At 41.6% G+C, this 22908-nt stretch overlaps 1 protein-coding gene across 4 annotated transcripts; it reads left to right on the top strand.

Annotated features, from left to right (window-relative positions):
• Positions 1 to 2491: 2491 nt before the first annotated feature.
• On the top strand, positions 2492 to 22202 carry SGO1 (shugoshin 1). 4 transcript variants are annotated; one of them, XM_075586930.1, is made up of 10 exons: positions 2493 to 2678; positions 8768 to 8909; positions 9019 to 9215; positions 13141 to 13242; positions 14139 to 14206; positions 14715 to 14848; positions 15976 to 16821; positions 19515 to 19736; positions 20586 to 20784; positions 21549 to 22202. In XM_075586930.1, the coding sequence occupies exons 2-10, from the start codon at positions 8768 to 8770 to the stop codon at positions 21685 to 21687; spliced, it is 2049 nt and encodes a 682-aa protein (XP_075443045.1). In that variant the 5' UTR covers positions 2493 to 2678; the 3' UTR covers positions 21688 to 22202. The 4 variants fall into 4 exon arrangements, with proteins under 4 accessions (XP_075443046.1, XP_075443045.1, XP_075443043.1 ...); XM_075586928.1 differs by having other exon boundaries at positions 8744 to 8909; XM_075586929.1 differs by lacking the exon at positions 2493 to 2678 and adding an exon at positions 2748 to 3074 and having other exon boundaries at positions 8744 to 8909.
• The last annotated feature ends 706 nt before the right edge of the window (positions 22203 to 22908 follow it).

Here is a 22908-nt window from a genome sequence, read left to right as displayed (position 1 = left end):
CACATTCGCCCCTCACATTCAAAACATTTCTAAAACTTGTCGCTTTTTCCTCCGCAATATAACAAAGATACGCCCTTTCCTCTGTTGCTCGACTGCTAAAACTCTGACTCTGGCCCTCATTCTCTCCCGTCTTGATTACTGTAACCTCCTGCTGTCCGGCCTTCCTGCCTCTCACCCATCTCCCCTACAATCTATCCTAAATGCTGCTGCCAGAATCACTCTACTCTTTCCTAGATCTGTCTCAGCATCTCCCCTCCTGAAATCCCTCTCCTGGCTTCCAATCAAATCCCGCATCTCACACTCCATTCTTCTCCTCACTTTTAAAGCTTTACTCTTCTGCCCCTCCTTACATCTCAGCCCTAATTTCTCGCTATGCACCATCCCGACTCTTGCGTTCTGCTCAAGGATGTCTTCTTTCTACCCCCTTTTTATCTAAAGCCCTCTCCCGCCGTAAATCTTTTTCACTGACTGCCCACACCTCTGGAATGCCCTTCCCCTCAGTACCCGACTAGCACCCTCTCTATCCACCTTTAAGACCCACCTTAAGACACATCTGCTTAACGAAGTATACGAATAGCACTGTGGATATTCTGAACACATGATACATAAAGCTTGGCCCCCTGCAGACGCACTTACCAGAACTCCCTCCTACTGTCTCTGTACGTTCTCCCTACCTACCAATTAGATTGTAAGCTCCTCGGGGCAGGGACTCCTCTTCCTTAATGTTATGTTTATTTCTAAAGCACTTATTCCCATGATCTGTTATTTATATTATGTTATTTATTCGATTACCACATGTATTACTGTGAAGCGCTATGTACATTAATGGCGCTATATAAATAAAGACATACAATACAATACAATGGAAAAACTCTCATCCCTTCTTAAACAAAACATTCCGAAATCTCACAAGATATGGAACCCTTAGATTAAAGCTGCAGTTCAGTCTTTTTTTTTTTTATTATTAGTTTTTTTACTTCAATAGTTTCATGTGGGCAATCTCTAATTACCTAAAGAACTGTATAGCTGCCAGTCAATTTGTTCTTCATGTATTGATCGGCAAAATTTGGCAAGATCTTTAGAGATGGCATATGTTTTTCTTCTGCTTCTGTCACTCAGTGGAAGTTCATGAATATTCATGAGCACTCCTGCACTGACATGTGCAAGAGGGAGTGCAGGGCTGACAAAGGGGTGTGCCAGGGCTTGTGACAGGACATGAAGGGGCAGTGCCTTAGCAAATGCTTGTTAAAATAGAATACAAGAAAATTGGTCTTTGAAAGTTGTTTTTTTAAAAACAGAAAATGCTAAAAGTATTTTTTCTTACTACAGAACTGATTTGTTAAAAAAAAAACACACATGCAGGATATTGACTGAACTGCAGCTTTAATTACTCGTAGGAAAAGATACATCGTTCACTGTATATTGAGAGGGTTTTACTACATTTTAAATTGGCTTCACCTCCTTGTCCTGTTAACCAACTGTTATTTACACAAGCCACTACCAGGATCTCCATCCCCTTTTGGGTCCGATGCGATTGTGTGCTCTGATTCTTATTTCCTCATATCAATGTGCCCGATAGCTAAAGTCTTGAGTATATTGCTGATGCCTTTGCTCTAGGCTGATTTCAATGTATGTACCCAACTGATGCCCTGTGATTTGTTTCTCCCCCCCTTTGCGGCCCTCATCATTTTTCTGTACCCCTCCTCCCAAAATTTCCATACAATTTTAAAGTTTAAAATAAATGTAAAAAATAACAAACACGTTCATTTTTAAAATCGTACTTTCTATCTAAGGCTGCGTCCAGGGTCTGCGCCGTGCTGAGGCTTCTCAGTGAGCCCCTGCAGCCGCAATGAGAGCGGCTTTAGCAGGTGCTCGCGCACGCTTCCGCAAGCGTGCAGACGCGTGTCTTATTACATTTTTAGATTTGGCTCTCACGGGAGCGCAGGGCCGGTCACGTGAGTGGTTCGCCCTCCAGCTCCATAACGTCACACCCTCCCCCCTCCCCCCCCAACACACCCCCGGACGGCGCGCGGGCTAAAGCCAGTGAAAGCACTCGCTTTCCCTTAGCCTCCGTGCGCCTCCGCACGCCTGCAGTCCTATGGATGCAGCCTAAGTGGTATAACAAACATATTGCAAAGAGAAGCCCGTACTCTAGGTCCCAATAATATATATTTTACTGAAATAAATATCTACAGCATTATAATAAAACCTGGAACTAGGACAGAGTATCTCCATCATGTATTAGTTTGCTCATTGATCTCCATGTTTTGAGTCATGCTGTATAAATGCTACAGGCTTGCAACGTTTCTCTTCGCACACTTTTCTAGCGCCTGCATCCTCATGCCCTCATTTCCTCAACAAACATGGCTTGTGTTTTCTGCCCTCAACAAACATGGCCGATTTCCATATTCACTCCTCTGTTTATCCTGTACCAGCGCCGCTATTTCACTTGTCGCCTTCACGTGACGTACCCTGGCCGGCCAATCGGAAGACGCGGCGGTGAATTTCGAACTCTCGCTGCGAAATCCTCTTCCTGGTACGGATTTGTTTGTTTTCGTTTTCTCTGTTATTTTCAATTTTCCGATTCACCCAGTGGATGGGACGCGGTACCCGGACAACACAAGTGATTGAGGCCGCCACGCGCCTTGGTGGTTGGTGTTCGCTGCCGCGAGACACAGGTAATTGGAACATTAGGGAAGGGCGCGTGCTCAGCCTGTACCGGGGCCGTTTCACTGTTGGAGCCAGTGGGGAGACGGTTTGAATGTTGGAGCCAGTGGGGAGACAGTTTGAACTGCAGCAGCAGGCAGCTGTGCGTCTGCTTTCTCCCCCTGTGGTCTCGTTGACCGTGAAATATCACTTCCCAAACGCAATGGTGGGGGTCCTCAAGAACATGAAATAACTGCTTTACAGCATTATAGGGCACAGATATGCTTCTAATAAAGACAACAGCGTTTTCTATGTAAACTTTTTTGAGATGGTGGAAGTGTAATATATGCAACAAGGGGGGGAAAACAGCGCTTAATTTAGAATGGTGATAATCAGTGGAGTGTTTTGAGCAAGGTGTTTAAAGATAGGTAAGTACAGTGCTTAGGACTAAGGAAATATGCAGCTCAAACAGATTTTCCAAATCTAAAACACAAAAACAGAGCACAACTGACCAATAATATTAAGACAATTTATTAAACCAATTAATAAATGCCCCTTTTGGGATAATCAATATGAGAATAAAAACAGGATAACAGAAATAATAATAATAATGCTTAAAAAACGAAATTAACCCATTGGAAGCTGATACTCAGTGAAGAAAGAGACCTGCTGATAGCAGACACACAAACAAGGGACTGACTCTGAGGGGAGGTCAGACAGATGATACTGTGATAGTTAATCACATGAATGAGTCCAGAGGGAAAGATACGGAGGTGATATAGAGTTCCAGTAAAGTGTGGGTACATATAAAGTGCTCGGTATCATCTAACCCGTGTCCGCTCGTGAGTGATGGTAGCAGGAGGTCCGTCGGCTGTGCCTCCTAAGGCCTCGTTCAGGGTGCCTGCTTTGCGACGCGTGCGCACGTTCGAAACAGTGTTTAAAGTAAATATCAGTTGTCGGTAGAAGCTGCCCTGTCGCCGAAAGTACGGAGTTGACGCTTGCTACGGTTTGCATAAATAACTGAAGTTGTTTTTTCAAGCTGCAGCAGCGTCACTGGTACATCGGCAGCCAATGAAATCATTCGGGAAAGTGTAGTGAGAAGAGCAACACCCATCCCTAACCTCAGGTCTGTAGACCCGCCTCCTGAACGCTTGAAAAGGTCTGCGCTGGGGATGATGAGCACACATTGCCAAGCAGACTGACACGCGCCCTCCACCTCCTGTCTGCCACCCCGAACGAGGCCTAAGGCTAGGTCCCCACTGCAGCCAGCGGCGCGCGCCTCTCACCAACCCCTTACCTCCTCCCTAGCAGTCCCCAGTGGCGTCTCGCTCCCCGCCTCACTACACACTGTGACGCGTCAGCCAGCAAGGGCTACAATAGGATTGTGATCCCGAGCAGCGACGCGTCACGTGGTGTGGCAGGGAGCCAATGAAGAGGGGAGATCGCCGGCAGGGGGGTGGATCCTTCCTCAACCATGCTCAGCCCTCAATGCTGGACGGACCCACCGCATCATGGCCCCATCCGTCCCCCCGTCATGGCTGCGTCCACCTGACCATTTTGGCCATGCCCCCACGCCAAAAACCAGCTCCCTGACGCGCCGCCAGGACACAAGGCCGGCGCGTGTAGCGGGGCCTTAGCCTAACTATATCGGCTCCCTATCTTTCCCTCTGGACTCATTCATGTGATTAACTATCACAGTATCATCTGTTCGGACTCCCCATCGAGTCAGTCCCTTGTTTGTGTGTTTGCTATCAGCAGGTCTCTTTCCTCACTGAGTATCAGCTTCCAATGGGTTAATTTCGTTTTTTAAGCATTATTATTATTATTTCTGTTATCCTGTGTTTTATTTATTTATCTCATATTGATTATCCCAATAGGGGCATTTATTAATATGTTTAATAAATTGTCTTAATATTTTAATATTATTGGTCATTTGTGCTCTTCGTGTGTGTGTGTGTGTGTGTGTGTGTGTGTGTGTGTGTGTGTGTGTGTGTGTGTGTGTGTGTGTGTGTGTGTGTGTGTGTGTGTGTGTGTGTGTGTGTGTGTGTGTGTGATACAAAAGGACAGCGCTGCCTCCATAGGGTAATATAGTGCAATCATCTTGAATAAAAATCAAAAATAGATTACGACCACTCACAAAAGTAAAATAGAACAAGCGCGTAGGAACTGTGAATAACACGATCAACATGTAGTCACCGTCAGTTCTTAATTAGAACACTAAAGCAACGTGTACCGTAGAGCCAATTCCGGATACAATTTGGGAGTGCGTGTCCGCACTGTATTCCTCCAGCAGACTTGCGACACTGCTTGCATTTCCACTGCTCGGTTGCATCCGTGCTATTGATTTAACCAGGCTCCTGGATGTGTAACACAGTCCTAAAACGCAACTCTAAGCATTTTGTCTCAATTCACTGGCAACTTCATCAGGGAGTAAGAAATTAGAGGACTGGTGGCCCTTAAATAGCACAATCCTAATTGATTGATAAGAAATCCAATTTTAACGCATTAGGGTAAACAAGAGTGTCTGCTATTGGTTAGACATGCATGGATAAACATAAAACACTGATAAGCAACAAAAACACATGCAGATAGAAATCAAATATTAATATAAATTGTTTAAATACAAGTAGAAAATCTGACTAACATAAATACTAATGTGCTCAAAAATATAAATTATTAAAATGTATAAAATACCAGAAAATACTGGGTCAATCAATTCCAAACATTATAAAAAAAAGTTTTGTTTTTTAAATGCAAATGCATCCATAAACATACCATAATAACTTATTAAAAATATCAAAATACTATCAATAGATACATATTACAAATCCATTAGACTGCAGATGAACAAATACATTCAACCATTTAAAGTACATAATGTTGCTAAAAAATATATACAATGATGATGATTTGGAAATCAAGAGGAACCACCTGGGAAAATAATCTAGACCTAGATTAATGTGCTAGTTAGTATCAATGCACTCGTTGAAACCCTTAGGGGACAGTATCCAGGGTATAGATCCAGGAGGTCTCTCGACACAGCCTCCTGAATCTATCACCACCCACAAGGACACAGCCTGTCTAAACATTTTTCTAGAAGACACAATAAAGACCCGTCCTCTGAGTATCATTGGTTTAGAACATATTCCTCTGTCAGTATTGGGTGGTGATAATTTAACTTGTACAATGTCTCAGTCATTTACTTTATCTGTTAGTGTCCTGTGTAATGATGATAAAAGAAGCAAAAAGTCCTGAAGGGGGTATATAAGTCTTAATTCAGGTCCTTGAGGTGCAACCGGACTATATGAACACGTCAGAAGTCTCGGCTCAAAAACAAATCCTCAAGCCCTAGTTTGTGTCAGTCAGTTGCCAGCGGTGACTGGCTGTGGTTTTCAAAGTTTTCCTATTTAAGAGTTATACACTACAAATGAGTGAATTTGTCAAAATCCGATCCAAAAAAAAAAAAAAAAAGATCAGTTACATCCTAATCCGCCATCGGGCCTGTTTTCACCCAGATGTTATGAAATCTGCTTGTGGGTTTTGAAAAATCTCTCTTGCCGGGGTCTTGAAATATGGATTTTGCTAGAGGGAAAGTGAGACCTATTTTGGTTATCCCAGGCTCTATACATTCATCTCCTCAAACCTTGCCTACAAATAACATGTTGAGAGACACCTGTGCTCAGAAAGGAGCACACCTTGTATTACCTGAGAGACTTGCAAATTTTATTTCAATTACTCACACCAACACTTCCTAACAGGATTTCCATAAGACTTATATTGACCAGCCTAGGGCTGAGGCCATGCTAGGCGCGCGCGTGTGGCGTTCCGCGCGCATGCAGCAGAGGCGATTTGTGTCCAAGAAGAGAGATGCGATGAGGAGGCGTGGCCATGACATCACGGAGCTAGTTCACCCTCATTGGCGGAACCGCTCACGTGACCTGGCCGTCTCGCGACAAAATCAAATTAGTTTGTTGCGTGGAAAATCGGCCCGCCATCGCCCATGCACGCTCTATGGCCATCCCCAAGGAGGCACTGCCTTTTGTTCGCGCACTAAGCATGGGCGCGGCCTTAGGCTCCTTGAGAAGAATGGGGTATTGGTGTCAGGCCCAACAGGATCAGAATCCACAACCTCTTATTCAGGGCTGCAGCTCTAGCGGTGTGAGCTAAACCAGCTGCTGGGTAGCACCACTGCCACAGCATACTTTTGTGCTCTGCTCACATCTAATGCTCAGCATTTCTAATAGCTCGGACCTTGCATGAAGTGGGGGAGAGTCTGGGATCTTTTCACAGATTGTGCGGATTGAAGTGAACGAGTGGGGAGTATATTGAACCAGGAGCTTTCAGGTGGCTGGGACCACGATTTATGTAGGGCGTTGAATTCTAAAACCGGTTCTCCATCTAACTGGCAGCAAGTGTGGAGAACAGATGTCGTTTGGCAAGAAGAGTACAGAACTTACTAGTATCAGTTATATATTTATATTACGGAGTACAAGAGCATCTAACTTTCATTTGTTAAATACAGTATGGGCTATTTCATAAGTAACGCATTGCATTTTGCCTAGCAATGTTACGGAAAAGCTTGTCTGTAAAATTGAAAATACGCGTTCCTCCGATTCAGTGCTGGTTTGTCATGGAAAATATAATGAGATCCTTGTGTGAAAATACAGATTCCTTGTATATAGTTTCCAACTAATTGGTCCGACACAGGTTTCTTGCCATTGCAATATATTTAGTCTTGAGGCAGTTTACAATACCAAGCTTCAGTCATTACAGGTAAAACATGTTCTCAATGGAGAGCAGACTTTTGGTGGATGTATATATTCTGCTCTGAGGCTTCTATTCCTCAAACAGGCAATTTGTATATTTTTCCTAACTACAAATTAACCTTTTCATAGCTTGTTAGTATAAAGCGAACAAACATATTCATTTTCGTGACCTGACCGTACATGTGGTAAAACGAGAGAGAGCTCAGCACAGGGGTGGGGGAGAGCGATCCTGTAGTGGGCAATAACAATCCATAATAAAGTCCACTATAGGGGCAGGTGCTAACTTCCTCAGAAAGTTGTTCCAGACCTCCTGTAGTCCGAAAGGATTCTGCAGGAAAGGTGTTAGAAGAGCAAATAAATAGCCCCATAGTCGTGTAAAACCTTTAATGTTGACAAGATGTGCAATTACCAGAGAAAAATCTTTAAAACAGCATTTAATTGAAATGTTTCAGGGTTACCCCAGGAGGAAGGGCTGACATTACCAGGTCAAGGGATGCCGGTGAATCCGACATCTCCTAGGAAACAGCGCATGGGGCAGGACACTGTATACCAGGAGACCGGACAGGCGCGGCAGGTCCTTCTGGGGAAACCCAGAAACTTTTCATTTACATGCTGTTTTAAAGATTTTCTCTGGTAATTGCCCCTCTTATTGCACTTTTTTCAACATTATTTAAGGTTTTACACGATTATGGGGCTATTTATGTGCTCCTCTACCACCTTTTCCAAATATTCACTTTTGAAGGTCGTTTATCTGCTGCCTGTGCACAGGACCGAGACTTCTCATTTTGGTGTACTCCCACTTGTACCAAGCAAATTTGTTTCTTTTGCATTCAGTAAAACTTTCTCACCGTTTTTGATAGACCATGCAAAATTAACTCTAAAATGGAAACTTTATAGGAGCTGAATTGTGAACACCAAAAATCTATCTACAAAAAAACACTAAATACAAGTTAAATGTATATATTAACCAAAGTTTAAAAAAATAAATAAATGTGTTCGATTCCACATCAGGTGTTCTTTCTACGTTATTACTTAAGAGAAAAACGAGTGGCGCACAGCTGGGGAGCCAGGTGTGGAGTAAAAAAACTTTTCTTTATTGCAGCATGGTGAGAGACAAATTCACCCCCTTGGGGGACACAGACAGGGACCTCCTACGCGTTTCAGTCAACATTATACCTACATGTCTTTATTCTGCCTACCCACTCCCATTGGTATCTCCAGGGGTTATTAATATTTATGCCTTTGGATGGAGTTGCTGCGGGTTTGAGCACCCCAATTCCTTCACCTACGTTATTACTTAACTTGTTTTTATTTTACGGTTGGATTTTCAGTTCATGTTGGACTGTCTATAAAAGATGGCGAAAGAAAAATGTCTGAAGAAGACCTTTCAGGACAGCTTGGAAGACATAAAGGAGCGCATGAAAGAAAAGAGAACAAAGAAATTGGCCAAGGTAGCCACGGTGCACAAGGCATTGTCTACCAAAGTCCAGATACTCAGTAAGAGATTTTAACACTTATGATTACATTTTAGGAGGTTTCTTGTGAGCTTTGCGTCTAATAAATCTCTCACTTTTTTTCCCCCTTTTTTTTAATGTACTTTCTGTAGACAACAGCTCTGTGGCAATTAAAAGTTATAAGGCCAACAACCAAGCCCTTGCTCTAGCTCTAGAAGAAGAAAAATTAAAAACGAGGCAGGCACTAGATCTTATCTTGCATTTGAAAAGAGAACACCAGATGCGGATGTTTGAGATCTTTATGCTGCGACGGAAGTTGAATCTGCAGAAAGGAAGCGATCTCGCAGAAGTAAGTGTTAATATGAGCCTGGGGAGGGCAGTTGCTTTTTATGATGATAAATAACATTTCATGGAAGATCATAATTCTGCCCAATCGTTTCTTTAATTACAGGTGCTTTCGGTTTTTTTATTTTAAGAAAAATAGATCCTGACCAATGAAAGTGACATGTTTAAAGGGGTTTTAATTTGCATGATTTGCACATTTAAAAAAAAAAATATAACTTTTATATAAAATTGAAAAGTAAGCCCAACATTGGTTAGTTTTTATGACATTGAATCTTTCTACATGTCTGAGAGGTCTGCAACGCTGCCTTTCACCATTATCTCTTAGCATAGGGTGCTTCCACTGCAGCCAGGGATTCTGGGAAATTACATGCAAATGGACACTCAATGTGTCACCTTTTACTTCTTGCTTCAGCGATTCCTATTTTTGAAGTGAAACTTCTTTAGAGGCATTTGATTGAGATGGAATGGAATGCATTTGATTGAGATGGAAGTCAGTGGTGACGGAAGTGACATCACTCCTGGCAGAAGAGGCCATAAGTGTTGCCAGCTTCCAGCAGGAGTCGTCACGTCACCGCTGATACACACACACACGTGCGTTACCGTGCCCTGTCACCTCCTGGTCCGGTACACAGCCGTGTCTGCTGCTCCGCCGGGGGTTGGAGGAGTCAGGAGAGAGGTGTGGCAGGACACAGAGAGGCACATGCACACCACACACACACACACACGGAGAGAAAGAGAGACACACACACTGACACACATACACACACTGACTGAAACACACACACACTGACTGACATACACACACCACCCCCGACCCCCCCAAGTGATGCGCCAAGCACGGCCCCCCCGAGTGATGTGCCTATCCCTCCCCAGAGAGCTGCCGAGAACCTTCCCCCCCCATATGTCACCGTACCTCCACCAGGGGGCTGGCTTCAGCAGGACACACAGCCCGCAGCTCCGCCAGGGGGTTGGGAGTCAGGAGAGAGGGGGGGCAGAACACAGAGAGACACGACACACACACACACACACTGACTGACACAAACACACTCACTAACACAGACACACACAGATGCAAGGAATTCAGTTACTATAAATATAGACGTGCAAATAGCTAAAACACGCTGTCAAACTTCTTTGTGTTTTGGAACTGAAATTGTGTTTTGATTTTGTTATTAAAAAAAATCATCACAAATACAATTTCTGTAACAAGACAAAGAAGTTTCATTTGAAATGCGAGTGCTCGGCGCACACACCCTTTTTTTATGTCTTAGCAGTGAGGCAATTTAAAAATAAATAAGTTTTGTTTTTAAAACAAAAAAACCTTGGGTTAATTTATCTAATTCACCCCATTCTCATGAGTCTTTCTAAACTAAGGAAACCTATTCAAAAGTAAATGTATGTCTTTATTATACTTGGGTTCATTTGCACATTCTAAGGAAGAGCATTGAATTTTTTTTTCTCTCCACGACTAGCTGCTAGTTATTTGAGGAGCTGTCATTTGTCTTTAACATAATTTGGGCTTTTTTTCCCCCACATATTTATGATCAGTGGAAAAGCTCATGTTTACCTGAAAAATGTGAGAAATACTGCAAATTTGTGCTTTCAGAATATTCCTTCACAGTTTTATATGCCTGGTGTAGTGTCAAATGTTAAAGCATGTACCATTTTCTATATAGCATGCCTTTGACAGCTGCTTTCTTGTGAAATATATTAATTATTTTTTTTTTTTACACTTCTGGAATCATAAAAGGAACTTAAAATGACTGAGATTTGTCTTTGTAAGTTGGCTTTCTAGTTTGTGTAATATTTGATTTGTGGAAAATTTTGCACACATTTTTCTGCTTTTAAATTCTTTTTTTTTTACTTCTCTCTCCCTGCAGTAGTAAAACACTTGCTTCTCAAGTGTTAAAGTTTTTTTCCTTTGCCATTTTAAAACATATATAGAAATAATAATGAGAAGAAATAAAAATGTAACTACGATAGGTGTCAGTTCGGCTTGTACGTTTGCACATTGTTTGTGCCCATGTTTCTTTTGTTTAATATGCTAGTCTGACCTCCCCTATGAGCAGTGTAATCACTCCTCTCAAAGTACCTTTATGATATAACCATAAAACAATACATTTTTCCAGAAAGCTATTGTTCAGATCTGTTAAATTGACTTCTTGATGAATTGGATGTCGAGTTATCATTTTTTTTCTTCAGCTTTTCATGTCATCAGTAGCATAAGATTTATGCTTCCAGTGGAAGCTTTTGGAAGTCATTAACAATACTTCAGTTGTATTACAGGACAATTAATCAACCGCTAATAGCACACAAGATTGGGGGTAATCTTCAGGTAGATCTTAATCAGGATTAAATAAATATATTCTTCATGCCCACGCAGATTCAGCAATCTAGTAAATCAGTGCATCGCAGTATATTAAGGATTACGGTAATGCTTCCTGGTTGGTAATGCATATTTTTTCTATTTGTGAGTCCTGTTCTTCTATTTCATATTAACTAAAACATTATTAGTAACCGAAGAGAAGTTTCTTTTTAAACGGCTGAGTTGTCCGTACGGTATATTTTGCAGCCATTGTTTATGATGGTTGCTATTCGCCTCAAGGTAACTGTTGGATGACACCTGCTTAAAGATTTGATGTTCGAGTTCTCATCTACAGTTAACAGGAGATCTAGGAAAACAACAGATCGTGGATCAATGGTGTAAGTGAAAACCGTATAGTTCAGCCACTTAAAAACAAACCATTCTTCGGATATTGATTTTGAAAAACGTCTCTCTTGTTAAAAAAAAAAACAAGTTCTTTGCAAACAAAAACTATAATAAAGCTCTGGTAGAACAGTAATTTTCTAGAGCGAAGTCTCTAGATAGAACAGCTCTCCAATGTAATTATAGAGACAAAATTCTCTAAAACAACAAAAAACACTTGTCTAAAGGTAGTGAGAGAAGTAATTTTTCAGCAGTCAACAGCTGGGTTCCAATAGCCGTTCTCCATGATATAGGTCCATGTGAGGATAAAACACTTTGCTGTTTGCATAGTTAGAATTAAAAAGAAATGAATGATGCTTGATGAGTTTAGAAACCTGTCATAAATTCATAAAAACACTAATTGCTTTATTACAGGCAATTCTGCTGCCAAATTTGTTAGAGAGAGAAACAGGATTTGTCAGACCTCTCACCGTGGAAATGTTCCTCATATATACAGTTTGAGACAAAAGTAGTGTAGGTATGAGACAAGGGTGCATAGGAAGAAGAAATAGTATACAAAGTACTGATCCAAGTAGGACCAAAAGGATCCTCCAAATAGTTGCACTCAATGCTATTATAAAGATATATTGTACAACAATGGTCCGGCAGAAAGTAAGGCTGCAAGGCTGTCAGTTAGACATCAGGATCAGCAGTAAAAATAAAATAATACAATTTTATTACTTCCAAAATTATGGTGACAATATAGTGTTAACTATACACAGTGACAGAGTATAATAAAATATAAAATCCCCGTGGCGGAGTTGAAGAGAATATAGGAAATAGGGCTATTGTAGTATGTAAGACCAGTTATAAACACTTTTCAGTTGCGTGTATAAAACATACAAGCTCAGAATTACTACTCTGACATCTAGCAAATGCAGAGTGTGTGTGTGTGTGTGTGTGTGTGTGTGTGTGTGTGTGTGTGTGTGTGTGTGTGTGTGTGTGTGTGTGTGTGTGTGTGTGTGTGTTTCAGCATATATTATCTCTACAGCAGTAGATCAGTGGTCATGGAGGACTAGTATTATCTCAAATAGAAAAACAACAAGATACAAGCCGTGTAGTAAAGGCAAGATGTTGCCACTCCAATGACGTCACAGCCGTCAATTTGTTATCCAGTAAATCGTACATTATGCATGTACTTGTTATACCTGTTACAAATATGTCTTTACTTTTATTTTCCCAGTCTAAGCTGGCTTCCTTGAAAGAAATAATTACCAAAGTCACTCACAATTTGCTAGAGACGGCAAACCTTCTTGGTCCTGCCCACATGCTGTGTTCAAGTGATGTGAGTATTATTTTTTTGTTTCTATAAACGAAAGCCTACAGCTGCGCTTATGGTACTGGCGACGGCACTGTCCTTCGCGGGTGCCTATAGTGGACGCGACGGCGATGCGCAGCGACAAAGCTACCAAAATCCCTGAAGTCGAGGGAATTGTAGATTTACAGTGGCGGCAGCTTGACGTCAGCGGCACGTAAGCAGTTCAGCCAATGAAGGCGAACCGCTCACGGCCACGCCCCATGTCGCCCTCCCTTGGTCTCCCGCACCAGAGTGCCGGAATGGTGACGGCTGACGTCAGCGGTCACATAGCCAGTACTATAAGCGCAGCCTAACCATGATTTACATGTGTGGTCTAGAATTGTTGTAGGTCCTGCTTCCCTGTTGCCCCAGTACTTTCACTAAGTCTCCACAGCTCTTGTTCTTAGACTGGGTAAGGGAAATGTGTTTTTGTTTTTTTTGCTGGCTACGTTCCCTGGGACTAATTGTACAAGACTTATATGATAGGTCGGTGCTATTGTTCAGATGGTCAATAAAGCATTATTTGTTTAATCCCTTAGATTATCAATTTAGATAAATGGCAAAATAGCACTTGTACTTCTATGTAAACTGGCTGCCAAAAATATATTCTGTTAAATATCGTGTGCTGCCCGCATGACAGTGATCATGGTATATATGGTATTTCGCGGGGTGTTCACCAATTTGCATGGCTCAGCACCTTCTACGTAGTAATAATGAAACTAGATTCTGTGCACTTAAAATAAGATGCTTGGTGGCACAACTAAAAATCCTGTGCTCTGAATGTTACGAAAAGGATTAGTTGGCAAATGCATAGGAAGTTCAATTGATCCAGTATTCTTTTGCATATGTGAAAAACTTGGTAACAAGCTTTTTTTTTTTTTAAGAACACAAGAGTTAGCCCATCCGGCTTGGATGGAAAACACTCGAATGAATCTGGGACAACTGACCTTTTGTGAGTTTTTTTTTAAATTTTTTATTTGTACTTTACATTATTGTTGGGTTTACATTTCATATCATTTGAATGCATCTTTCATACAATTGCATTCCAATGTACCAGTAAAACCATGTAACAAATGAAATCGTTTTATAAGTGCTTTGTTTTATGTATAATTTTACGTGCTTTTCAGGCTTCTATACTTTGCAATATTAATGCAATGCCTTGTGAGTTTGTCTAGCATACAGTTTAACGTAACCTCTTGTAGATACACACAAACTGAAATAGGATCTGAGTATTCTAATATTGCACTTCTAATATCCCAAATACACAGCACCTTGCCTTCTTCTTAAACAAAATCCACACTTATACCTACTGTCAGATTGTGTTCTCTTTCACCCAATATTCCTAACTGTTGAGGCTCCTTTTAGTAAAGATATTTCCTTCCTTGAGTTGCTTCTATTTTTTAATCCCGATACCCAGATGTATAAGAGTAACATTGCACACTATATTTTGTTTTCCATAGGGGATTTCCAAAACGTGTTCCTGTTGCAGGTGCAAGTAGATTTAAGAATGTTATAGACACTGAAAAAGGGAATCCCAAAGAAGATATTTTGGAAACACCTGAGAATGTAATTACAGTAAAGCGAGTATCCAAAGGTCAGTAAAATCTTTAAAAGCCGGGCCGAGAGAAAAAAGAAACTATTGCTCAAATCACGTATCACTTTATCGTGTAATTCAGACACCCTTTCTTATTTACATTAGAAAGGAGTTGATTCAAACCAGCTTGTGAAGAATGACACTGTACGCTAGATGTGAATGCAACTAATATGTATACATTAACTGAAATATATTGGGTGGGATAACAATTGTATGCTTCATTTATTAGCCGTTCTGTATTATTTTAATTTACTCATACCTTTATGTCGGTGTTCCCTAAAATATATTGTTACTCAAAAGACAGTCCAACATAACGGGTTAAAATAAAATTTTTACCACTTATTAGCGTGACTGGCTTCCTTTGAAGACTCAGTCACTGTGACTGGTTTATACTTGTGCCTTGGGAAATATGAATATGCTTTGTATTTTTACAGGATTCAGGAAAATCGGCTACTTATGTTTCTGTTTGACTGAATAGTCCCTCTCTCCTCTCTATCTCTATCTTCAAAGGTGTAATCCCACAAAATAGGCCAGAAAACACTTTTAACTGTCTAAATAGCTTCCCGAAACCAATCTAGCAATGCGAACAGGTTAACATTATTTATTTATTTTTTAAATAGCTGAAAGTTTATTTTTTAGGGGCTTCAGAATGGGACAATGTTTGTCAATCAAGTGTTTTCTTATCCCACCCTGTCCTTCTCAAAGAACCAATAAAGATAATGGGATGAGTGAGAGGGGACTCTGTGCAAGCACTTGCTAAACACTGTGACATCACACAAAAGGGAGTAAAAAAGATTAAAAATTGCCAGATGAAAGCAAATCCCACCCCAAATTCCAATTTAAAAAAAATATATATATATTCTTATAGGTGTCATATTTTGATATTTTTTTTTTTTAAAGCACCAATTGCCCAAAGGAGACCCATTTAAACATGTCACTGGATTAGTTTACTATGGTCCTAGAAGGAATTTCCCCTATAAACATGCGACTATCCATGGTTCACTTTCGTCCTACACAGGACTACCCTTTAATAGACTGAAAGGGAAAAAAAACAATAGTTGGTGTTGGCAAGTTCTCCTCTTTTGCATAATAAATCCCTCTGATTTTGTCCCGTTTCCTTCTATTAGGAAGGTCCAGTTCACGTCAGTCATGTTTTCTCACTGATAAAGAACAAACACAGACTGAGGAAAAATATAAAAGTGGTAGTAATTTGCTTAGAAATGTGTCTATCAGACGCCGCCATTCTAACTTGAAAAGCTACAGGGAGGATTCTCTCATGACAGAGCCACTGGAAGATTACACATCAAGTTCAGGATGCAAGGTTCCTGAACAGGAGAGCCTTGCTACTATGGAAGACTGCTTGTATGAAAGCAGCATTGGTGGAGAAGTAGATAACATGCAACATGGCTCAAGTCTATCAAAAGAAGAGTTTCTTCCCCTTGAAGAAATATCTGAAATAGCAAGTTCAACGCCTATACCAAAGCCAGAACAAATATCGAGTAAGAGCAACGAGGAGTCTCGTGCTGGAAGAGAGAGCGTTCGAAAGGGCAGGGCAGACGGGACAAGTAGTGTCCAGTTGAAAAAGCCATGGGAAAATTCAAAACCCAGAGCCAGATCAAAACGTAAAGAGCGAGGTGCAAGTAAACAAACGTTCTCCAAGGAAAAAATGGATGCTTCCCTGACGTCTGGTGATGCCTATGACTTTGTCTTTGAGGAGAGTGTGCATGTCACTCCGTTCCGACAAAATAAGGAGGAAGAGCGCGAGGAAGAGCGCCCAGATGAGAGCGATTCTGATAAAAGCAGCAGTGAAGAGGAGTTGGATGACAGCTTATATGTGCCATACATGAAGAAGTCAAAAAATAGAAATTGTGAACAGAATAGTGCACCAGTTCCTACAAGACCCAGATCCAAAAGATCTACAGTAGTGCACCATCCATTAGCTGAGGAGGAAGAGTGTAAGAAAAATGAACCAGGTTTGTGTTTTATCATGAGAACTCAACTTATTCTCTTGATTCGTTCTTTTTTTTTTTTCTTCTTCAGCCTGGTTTTTTTTTTTTTTTTTTTTTTTTGCTTAGATAGGTAGGGTGACCAGATTTTGAAAATGAAAAACCAGGACACATTTTTTTTTTTTTTACATAACAGTTTATTTATTGTAGTACACTTATACTTTACTACCATTAGAGTGTGTGTGTGCGTACATGCGTGTGTGTGTGTGCGTACATGCGTGTATGTGTGTGCGTGTCGGATGACCTCACTAATCGAACAAAAAAAAAGCCAGATGTGAATGATTCTGAACCCATTAACCAGTGTCAGGACGCCCCTTCTTCACAATTTCTAAAGCAGCAATCCCGCCTGGGATCTTACCTGATCCGCAGTCCCTCAAGGTACTATATTGGAGAGGAGGTGTTCCCTACCTGTCTTCCGATGTCTCCCGCGTGAAACTTGAGTCAGATCTGGAAGAAAACAGGATAGGTTACTTCGGTGTAGGTATACGGCAGTTAAGATAAGACATAGAGGGTGAGGGAGACGGGGAGGGTGAGGGAGACAGAGAGTGTGAGGGAGACGGGGAGGGTGAGGGAGGCGGGGAGGGTGAGGGAGACAGAGAGGGAGAAACACCCACTGACACACATCCACTGACACACACACGCCCACTGACACACACACACACGCCCACTGACACACACACGCCCACTGACACACACACGCCCACTGACACACACACGCCCACTGACACACACACGCCCACTGACACACACACACGCCCACTGACACACACACACGCCCACTGACACACACACACCCACTGACACACACACACACACACTGACACACACACACCCACTGACACACACACACACCCACTGACACACACACACACCCACCCACTGACACACACACACACCCACTGACACCCACACACACCCACTGACACACACACACACCCACTGACACACACACACACACACACTGATACACACACATACACGCACCAACTGATACACACACACACACACACCTATACACACACACCTATACACGCTGATACAAACACACACACATGCTGATACAAACACACACACAGATACACACACTGATACACACACAAACACTGATACACACACACACACAGATACACACACACACACACTGATACACACACAGCCACACACACCCACTAATACACACACACACACACACCAACTGATAGACACTGACACACACACACACACACACAGATACACACACACACACGCTGATACAAACACACAGATACACACACACACACACACACACACACCCCGCCTCCCCCTGCACCGCCCCCCAGCCACGGAAGTCACTGCTAGCCGAGCCCATGGACGGGAGGAGAACCCGCCCGCCAGACCTGGCTCCGCTCTCTCCCACCTATCGGGGGTAAGGCCGTGCGCCTGGACAGAAGCAGGGAGTTCCCCAACAGCAACCGCGCACTGTCCCCATGCGCACGCGATGGAGGGAAAGTTCGCACGCCTCCAGCCATCCATGCTCCCACCAACCCTGCTCCCCCCGCGCCTACCTCTCTACCTCGGGCAGCAGCCACAGGGAACGGAGGCAGAGGGGAGAAAAGCGCCAAATAGCCAACGGCTGTCCCCGCTCCCACCTCCCTGTCTGCGCGGGCCGCGGGGATCGTGTGAGGAAGCGGAGAAAGCCCCGCCCCCGGCATCCTCCAGCCAATCACCTGCAGCCCGGCATATTAGAAGCCCAACCCCCTGAAATTCAAAAAAATACTCACCGGCTGGGCTGCCGCATCGTCGCCGCGCACCGCCACCGCATCTACAGTACAACACAAACGGGACCAGGGAGAAAATCCGGGACATTTCCGGTACACACAGAAAACCGGTACAGCTCTCGAAAAACCGGGACTGTACCGGTTAAAGGGGGGCGGGTGGTCACCCTATAGATAGGCTACATATAGCAGATTAAACATTCCACTATTTTTAGTTTACTTTTGTCCCAGGCAATACTGTCCCTTTAACACTTTTCTTGACGTGTATTACCATGTTGTACTATTACCCTGACTAGTTACTAATAACCCAGATGATGATGCATTCCAAATGACAAACGGGGTTGTCACTTACGTCAGAAAATCAGCCTGAGTTTTTTTATTTCCTGATAATTCAGTATGCCAATAGTATTACACTAAGGCCTTCAGTATCTTTATGTCCTGACACACTTCTGTCATATAGTCTTTAATAATATAATGTAAATAATAGCGTTAAACAGGAACGGCTTTCCTGCCTGCCAAACTAGTAGCTTGGTGGTTGGTATCCCTGTCCACCACAAATTAAGTTACATTGCGTAAAAAAAAAAACATTTAGTGCAACTGTTCTAGAAGAGCATACTGCAGCTATTGTACAATGGATATTATCCGTTTTTAAGCTGTTAGAAAATTCTCTGCATGTTTAAAAATGCCCTAAAAATAGCACACATTTGATCATTTTTTCTATGTGATTATTTTAAAAGGATGCATGTTTTCAAGCGTTTTTTTGTGCGGGGAAAACACATTTGTTCTGCTGTAAAATTGTTGCTTTATTTATAATGGGTTTAGCCAAATGTGAGCTAGCAATTAACAAACCATCCTAAAAAATGTTTTTAAATTGTATCTTCAAACCTTTTTTTATAATTGTTTTAGCTACTGGAAAGAAAACGTTAAGAAATGGTTTGAAAACCAGACAAGACTATGCTTTGGAGTCGAGTATTAACGCTGTAACAGAGCATGTGGAAAGGGGTAAAGAAAAGGTATGCTTCTCAGCATGTGCTAATGTAGAGGAAGAAACCAGCAAAAGCTTGGAGATCAAGGTTTTCCGAGAAAAACTGAACAGTAGCAAGCTCCATCCTACTGACCGGATTATGGGTATATTTTATTTTCCCTTCATTTTTGTAGCATTGTGATCTGAAGTTGGCTGCTTTCTGTAAAAATATCTTTACTGTGGCATAAGTTTGTCCCACTTCAGTGTGAGGTTAATTGGTTCTTGTTCATTGCTTTTCCAAATGAAGCACTCAAAAATGTGGTTCTAGCAAAGCCAGATGGTCCAGATGCCTCGGCATGGCTTCACCTACACCATTTGCATTCAGTGTACTCTGAGATTTCTACCCTAAACACCACATGGTGGTTATTACTTTTAATATTGGCACCTCAACGAAAATAGTAGCAACTTGTAACTATACTACATGCTACAGCAATTCAGCACCTGTTTACCGCTGTGGGAGCATAATACAGTTACGCAATTCGAAACATCTTTCTAGGTTGTGTGTGGGTGACGGAGCCTAGCTGGTTTTCTTAGTACTGTCACGGCCCCTTTTATTCTCCAACATCTCCGATTTTGTTTGGGTATTTTTTCCGAATGCCATGCACTTCACCGCGTTCCTGCCGCATTCATGCCGAGACAGCGCTAATACAATGCACTAGGATAAAGGCGGCTGCGGCTTAAAATACTGGAACATACCGCATCAAATACTGCATCTGCCCGCGGTTTTCAGAGTTGCGCCGATACGGCCGCACGAGGATAAAGGCGACCGCCACTGTATAACATTATTGTACACATTGTTACAGCACAGTTCATGGCGAAGTGGAGTATTGAGCTACTATGAAGGATCAATTGAGCTACTACTTGCCCTCCAGTTTTGCATTTCCTGTCTAAATCCTCTCTGTATACCATGTAGTTAATAATAAGACTGTCATTGAAATATGTTTGTTTCCCAGGTGAGCCTGCAGGAGCTCCTCCAACTCCGCGCTTCAGCTTATCGGATGTCACTAATTTATCTGGATGTTTTGGTGGCACAGAAGCTAAAAAGCTTTCCTGCCCCCTTTTTAATGAGCATGAAAGGAAGAAATCTAGAACTCCCACCCGAAAACGCCGGTGTACAGTAGTTGTAAATTACGCAGAGCCAAAACTCAGTGGGTAAGTATAAAGCATATTTTGTTTACAGTACTGTTTTCACATTTTAGGATATGAGAAATGTTGCACACATTCTTCTTCAATTTCCTGTAAATTCTTGAGGAATTTATTGGATATCCCTATATATTTTAGTCCAAAGAACTGTTTGCATTTTTATTGTGCATCATTTAAAATTACATTTGGCCGGTATGCTGCAAATTTTTGAAGTGAAACTTCTTTGCTGGCACCTACAGAGTTTTTGATTAGTGATTTTTCCTGTGTTGTAACGAAAAAGCATGACGGAAGTGACATCACGCTACAGATGGCCCCGCGCATGCCCATACCTCCAAGTTCCAGGCCAGTTATCCAGGAGCCGTTATCCCCTTCCCGGCGCACCTGCGCAGCAGCCGCCGGTGCACAATAGCCACCGGTGTACAGTGCACACCAGCCGCAGGAGCAGCGCGCGCACACACACACAGAGACACACAAGTAATTCACTTATAAATATAGAATTACAAATGGCTAAAACAGGGTGTGTGTGCCGGGCACACGCATTTTAAGTCAAATTTCTTTGCGTTTTGCCACTGAAATTGTTTTGATTTTTAATTAAAAACATCACCATCACAAATACAATTTCTGTAACAAAACAGTGAGAAAAGACAAAAGTTTCGCTTAAAATGCTCATGCTCGTTTTTTTTTTACGCAACTTGCATTACAGAAAAATAGCAAATATGTTGTCAGGAACAAAATGTCACCCTTAACATTTGTCTTATTTCCTGTCTTTACAGGAAACTCAGGAGAGGGGATCGTTTTACAGATACAGAATTTTTACACTCTCCCATTTTTAAGCAGCAAGACTCAAACCGCAAATCAATCAAGAGACGGTCACTTGCTCGATACAATGAAGCATTTGTTGGCTGCCGTTGATGAACTTCGTGCGAACTGCCCTGCAATGTGCATTACAATTGTGCAAATTACTGTTGCTATATAATCACAATTGTTTAGAGCGGATGTAGCTTAACGTTCTAGTAGCTATATTGGTCCCAAAGAAAAGCAAATTCGATGTAGGTTGGGATACCTCATAGCAGAACAACATTTCAGGTCTTCATAGATGAAATTGTAGTGTACAGGGTATTTTAAACCCCATAGGTTTCTTCATGTACAGAGTACACTTAAAGAAGAAACATACGCCTTCTAAAGCTCTGTACACGTTAAGAAGACCTAAAAGGTGTCGCAACCTACATCAAATCTAACTATAAAAAACAACCATCCTCTCTTCCTAACAAATCAATGATTTTATCTTAAAAGAGAGATATAAACTGTAAATATTTTAAGTGTAAGGGGTTGTCTTTGTTTTGTACCCATAAGTGTGTATATATTCCTTGTGTTCAAGACGACTTACTGTTTTGCCTTTTTCTTCATAATAAAAGATACTATCTCTATCAGTCGTTTCTGTTGCTTTGGAAGCATTTTCCTGGCAGACTTGGTTTTAAAGAGTGACCAAAACAGCCTTCCTTTTAAATGTCAATGGTTTGAGTTTTAATATACCAGCCTGTAGTGTACAGTGATTAAAGTTTTGCTATCAGTTGAGCAATAAGGCCCTTTAGCCTCCTTAAACATCTGTTGGGAGGCAATATTTATGTCTCTGACTTCAGAGGAATAAAAAATGAATACCTCTTATTTTCTTGTTAGCTTTGTAGCTGTTGTGTTAATAAATCTTTGACCACAATACTAAAAATAAAAAGGGGCCCACGGTCCAATTAATTTTTTTTTTCACTGTATTTAAAAAATCAACAACAATTAGAATTCTTTCCGAATATTAATCACTGCCTGCTTAATCGTAATTTATGAAAATTCGTGGTAGGGATGCTGCGTATGTTAATATTATGAAATGTAATCTAGTTCTGATAATGCCAACATGTTATCCAAGTATAGTTACATATTGTTACAGCACTATACATTTTAGCTCAGAGCAAAATGTTGATACCATTGTATGATTGTATAGATGTCGAGGTAGTGTGTAACCACACTATCTTATTTTTATTAAAGTATGTGTTTACTTGACCATTTAAGGGGAATTTTGCCAGCAAGCAGATGTCTCAATACACTTGTTGTTAATTCGAACAATTTTGTATCGTGTTCTATATT

Source organism: Ascaphus truei, chromosome 2 (genome assembly GCF_040206685.1).
Source record: "Ascaphus truei isolate aAscTru1 chromosome 2, aAscTru1.hap1, whole genome shotgun sequence".
In the NCBI taxonomy this organism is placed as follows: domain Eukaryota; kingdom Metazoa; phylum Chordata; class Amphibia; order Anura; family Ascaphidae; genus Ascaphus; species Ascaphus truei.
Note: the sequence above shows the minus strand (reverse complement) of the source record. Positions and strands in the feature narration are given on the sequence as shown.

Coding starts and splice junctions, on each gene's coding strand:
- SGO1 (XM_075586930.1), top strand. CDS start 8,768: ATGGCGAAAGAAAAATGTCTGAAGAAGACCTTTCAGGACAGCTTGGAA. Junction 14,849..15,975: donor AGTAAAGCGAGTATCCAAAG/GTCAGTAAAATC, acceptor TCCTTCTATTAG/GAAGGTCCAGTTCACGTCAG. Junction 20,785..21,548: donor GCAGAGCCAAAACTCAGTGG/GTAAGTATAAAG, acceptor CTGTCTTTACAG/GAAACTCAGGAGAGGGGATC.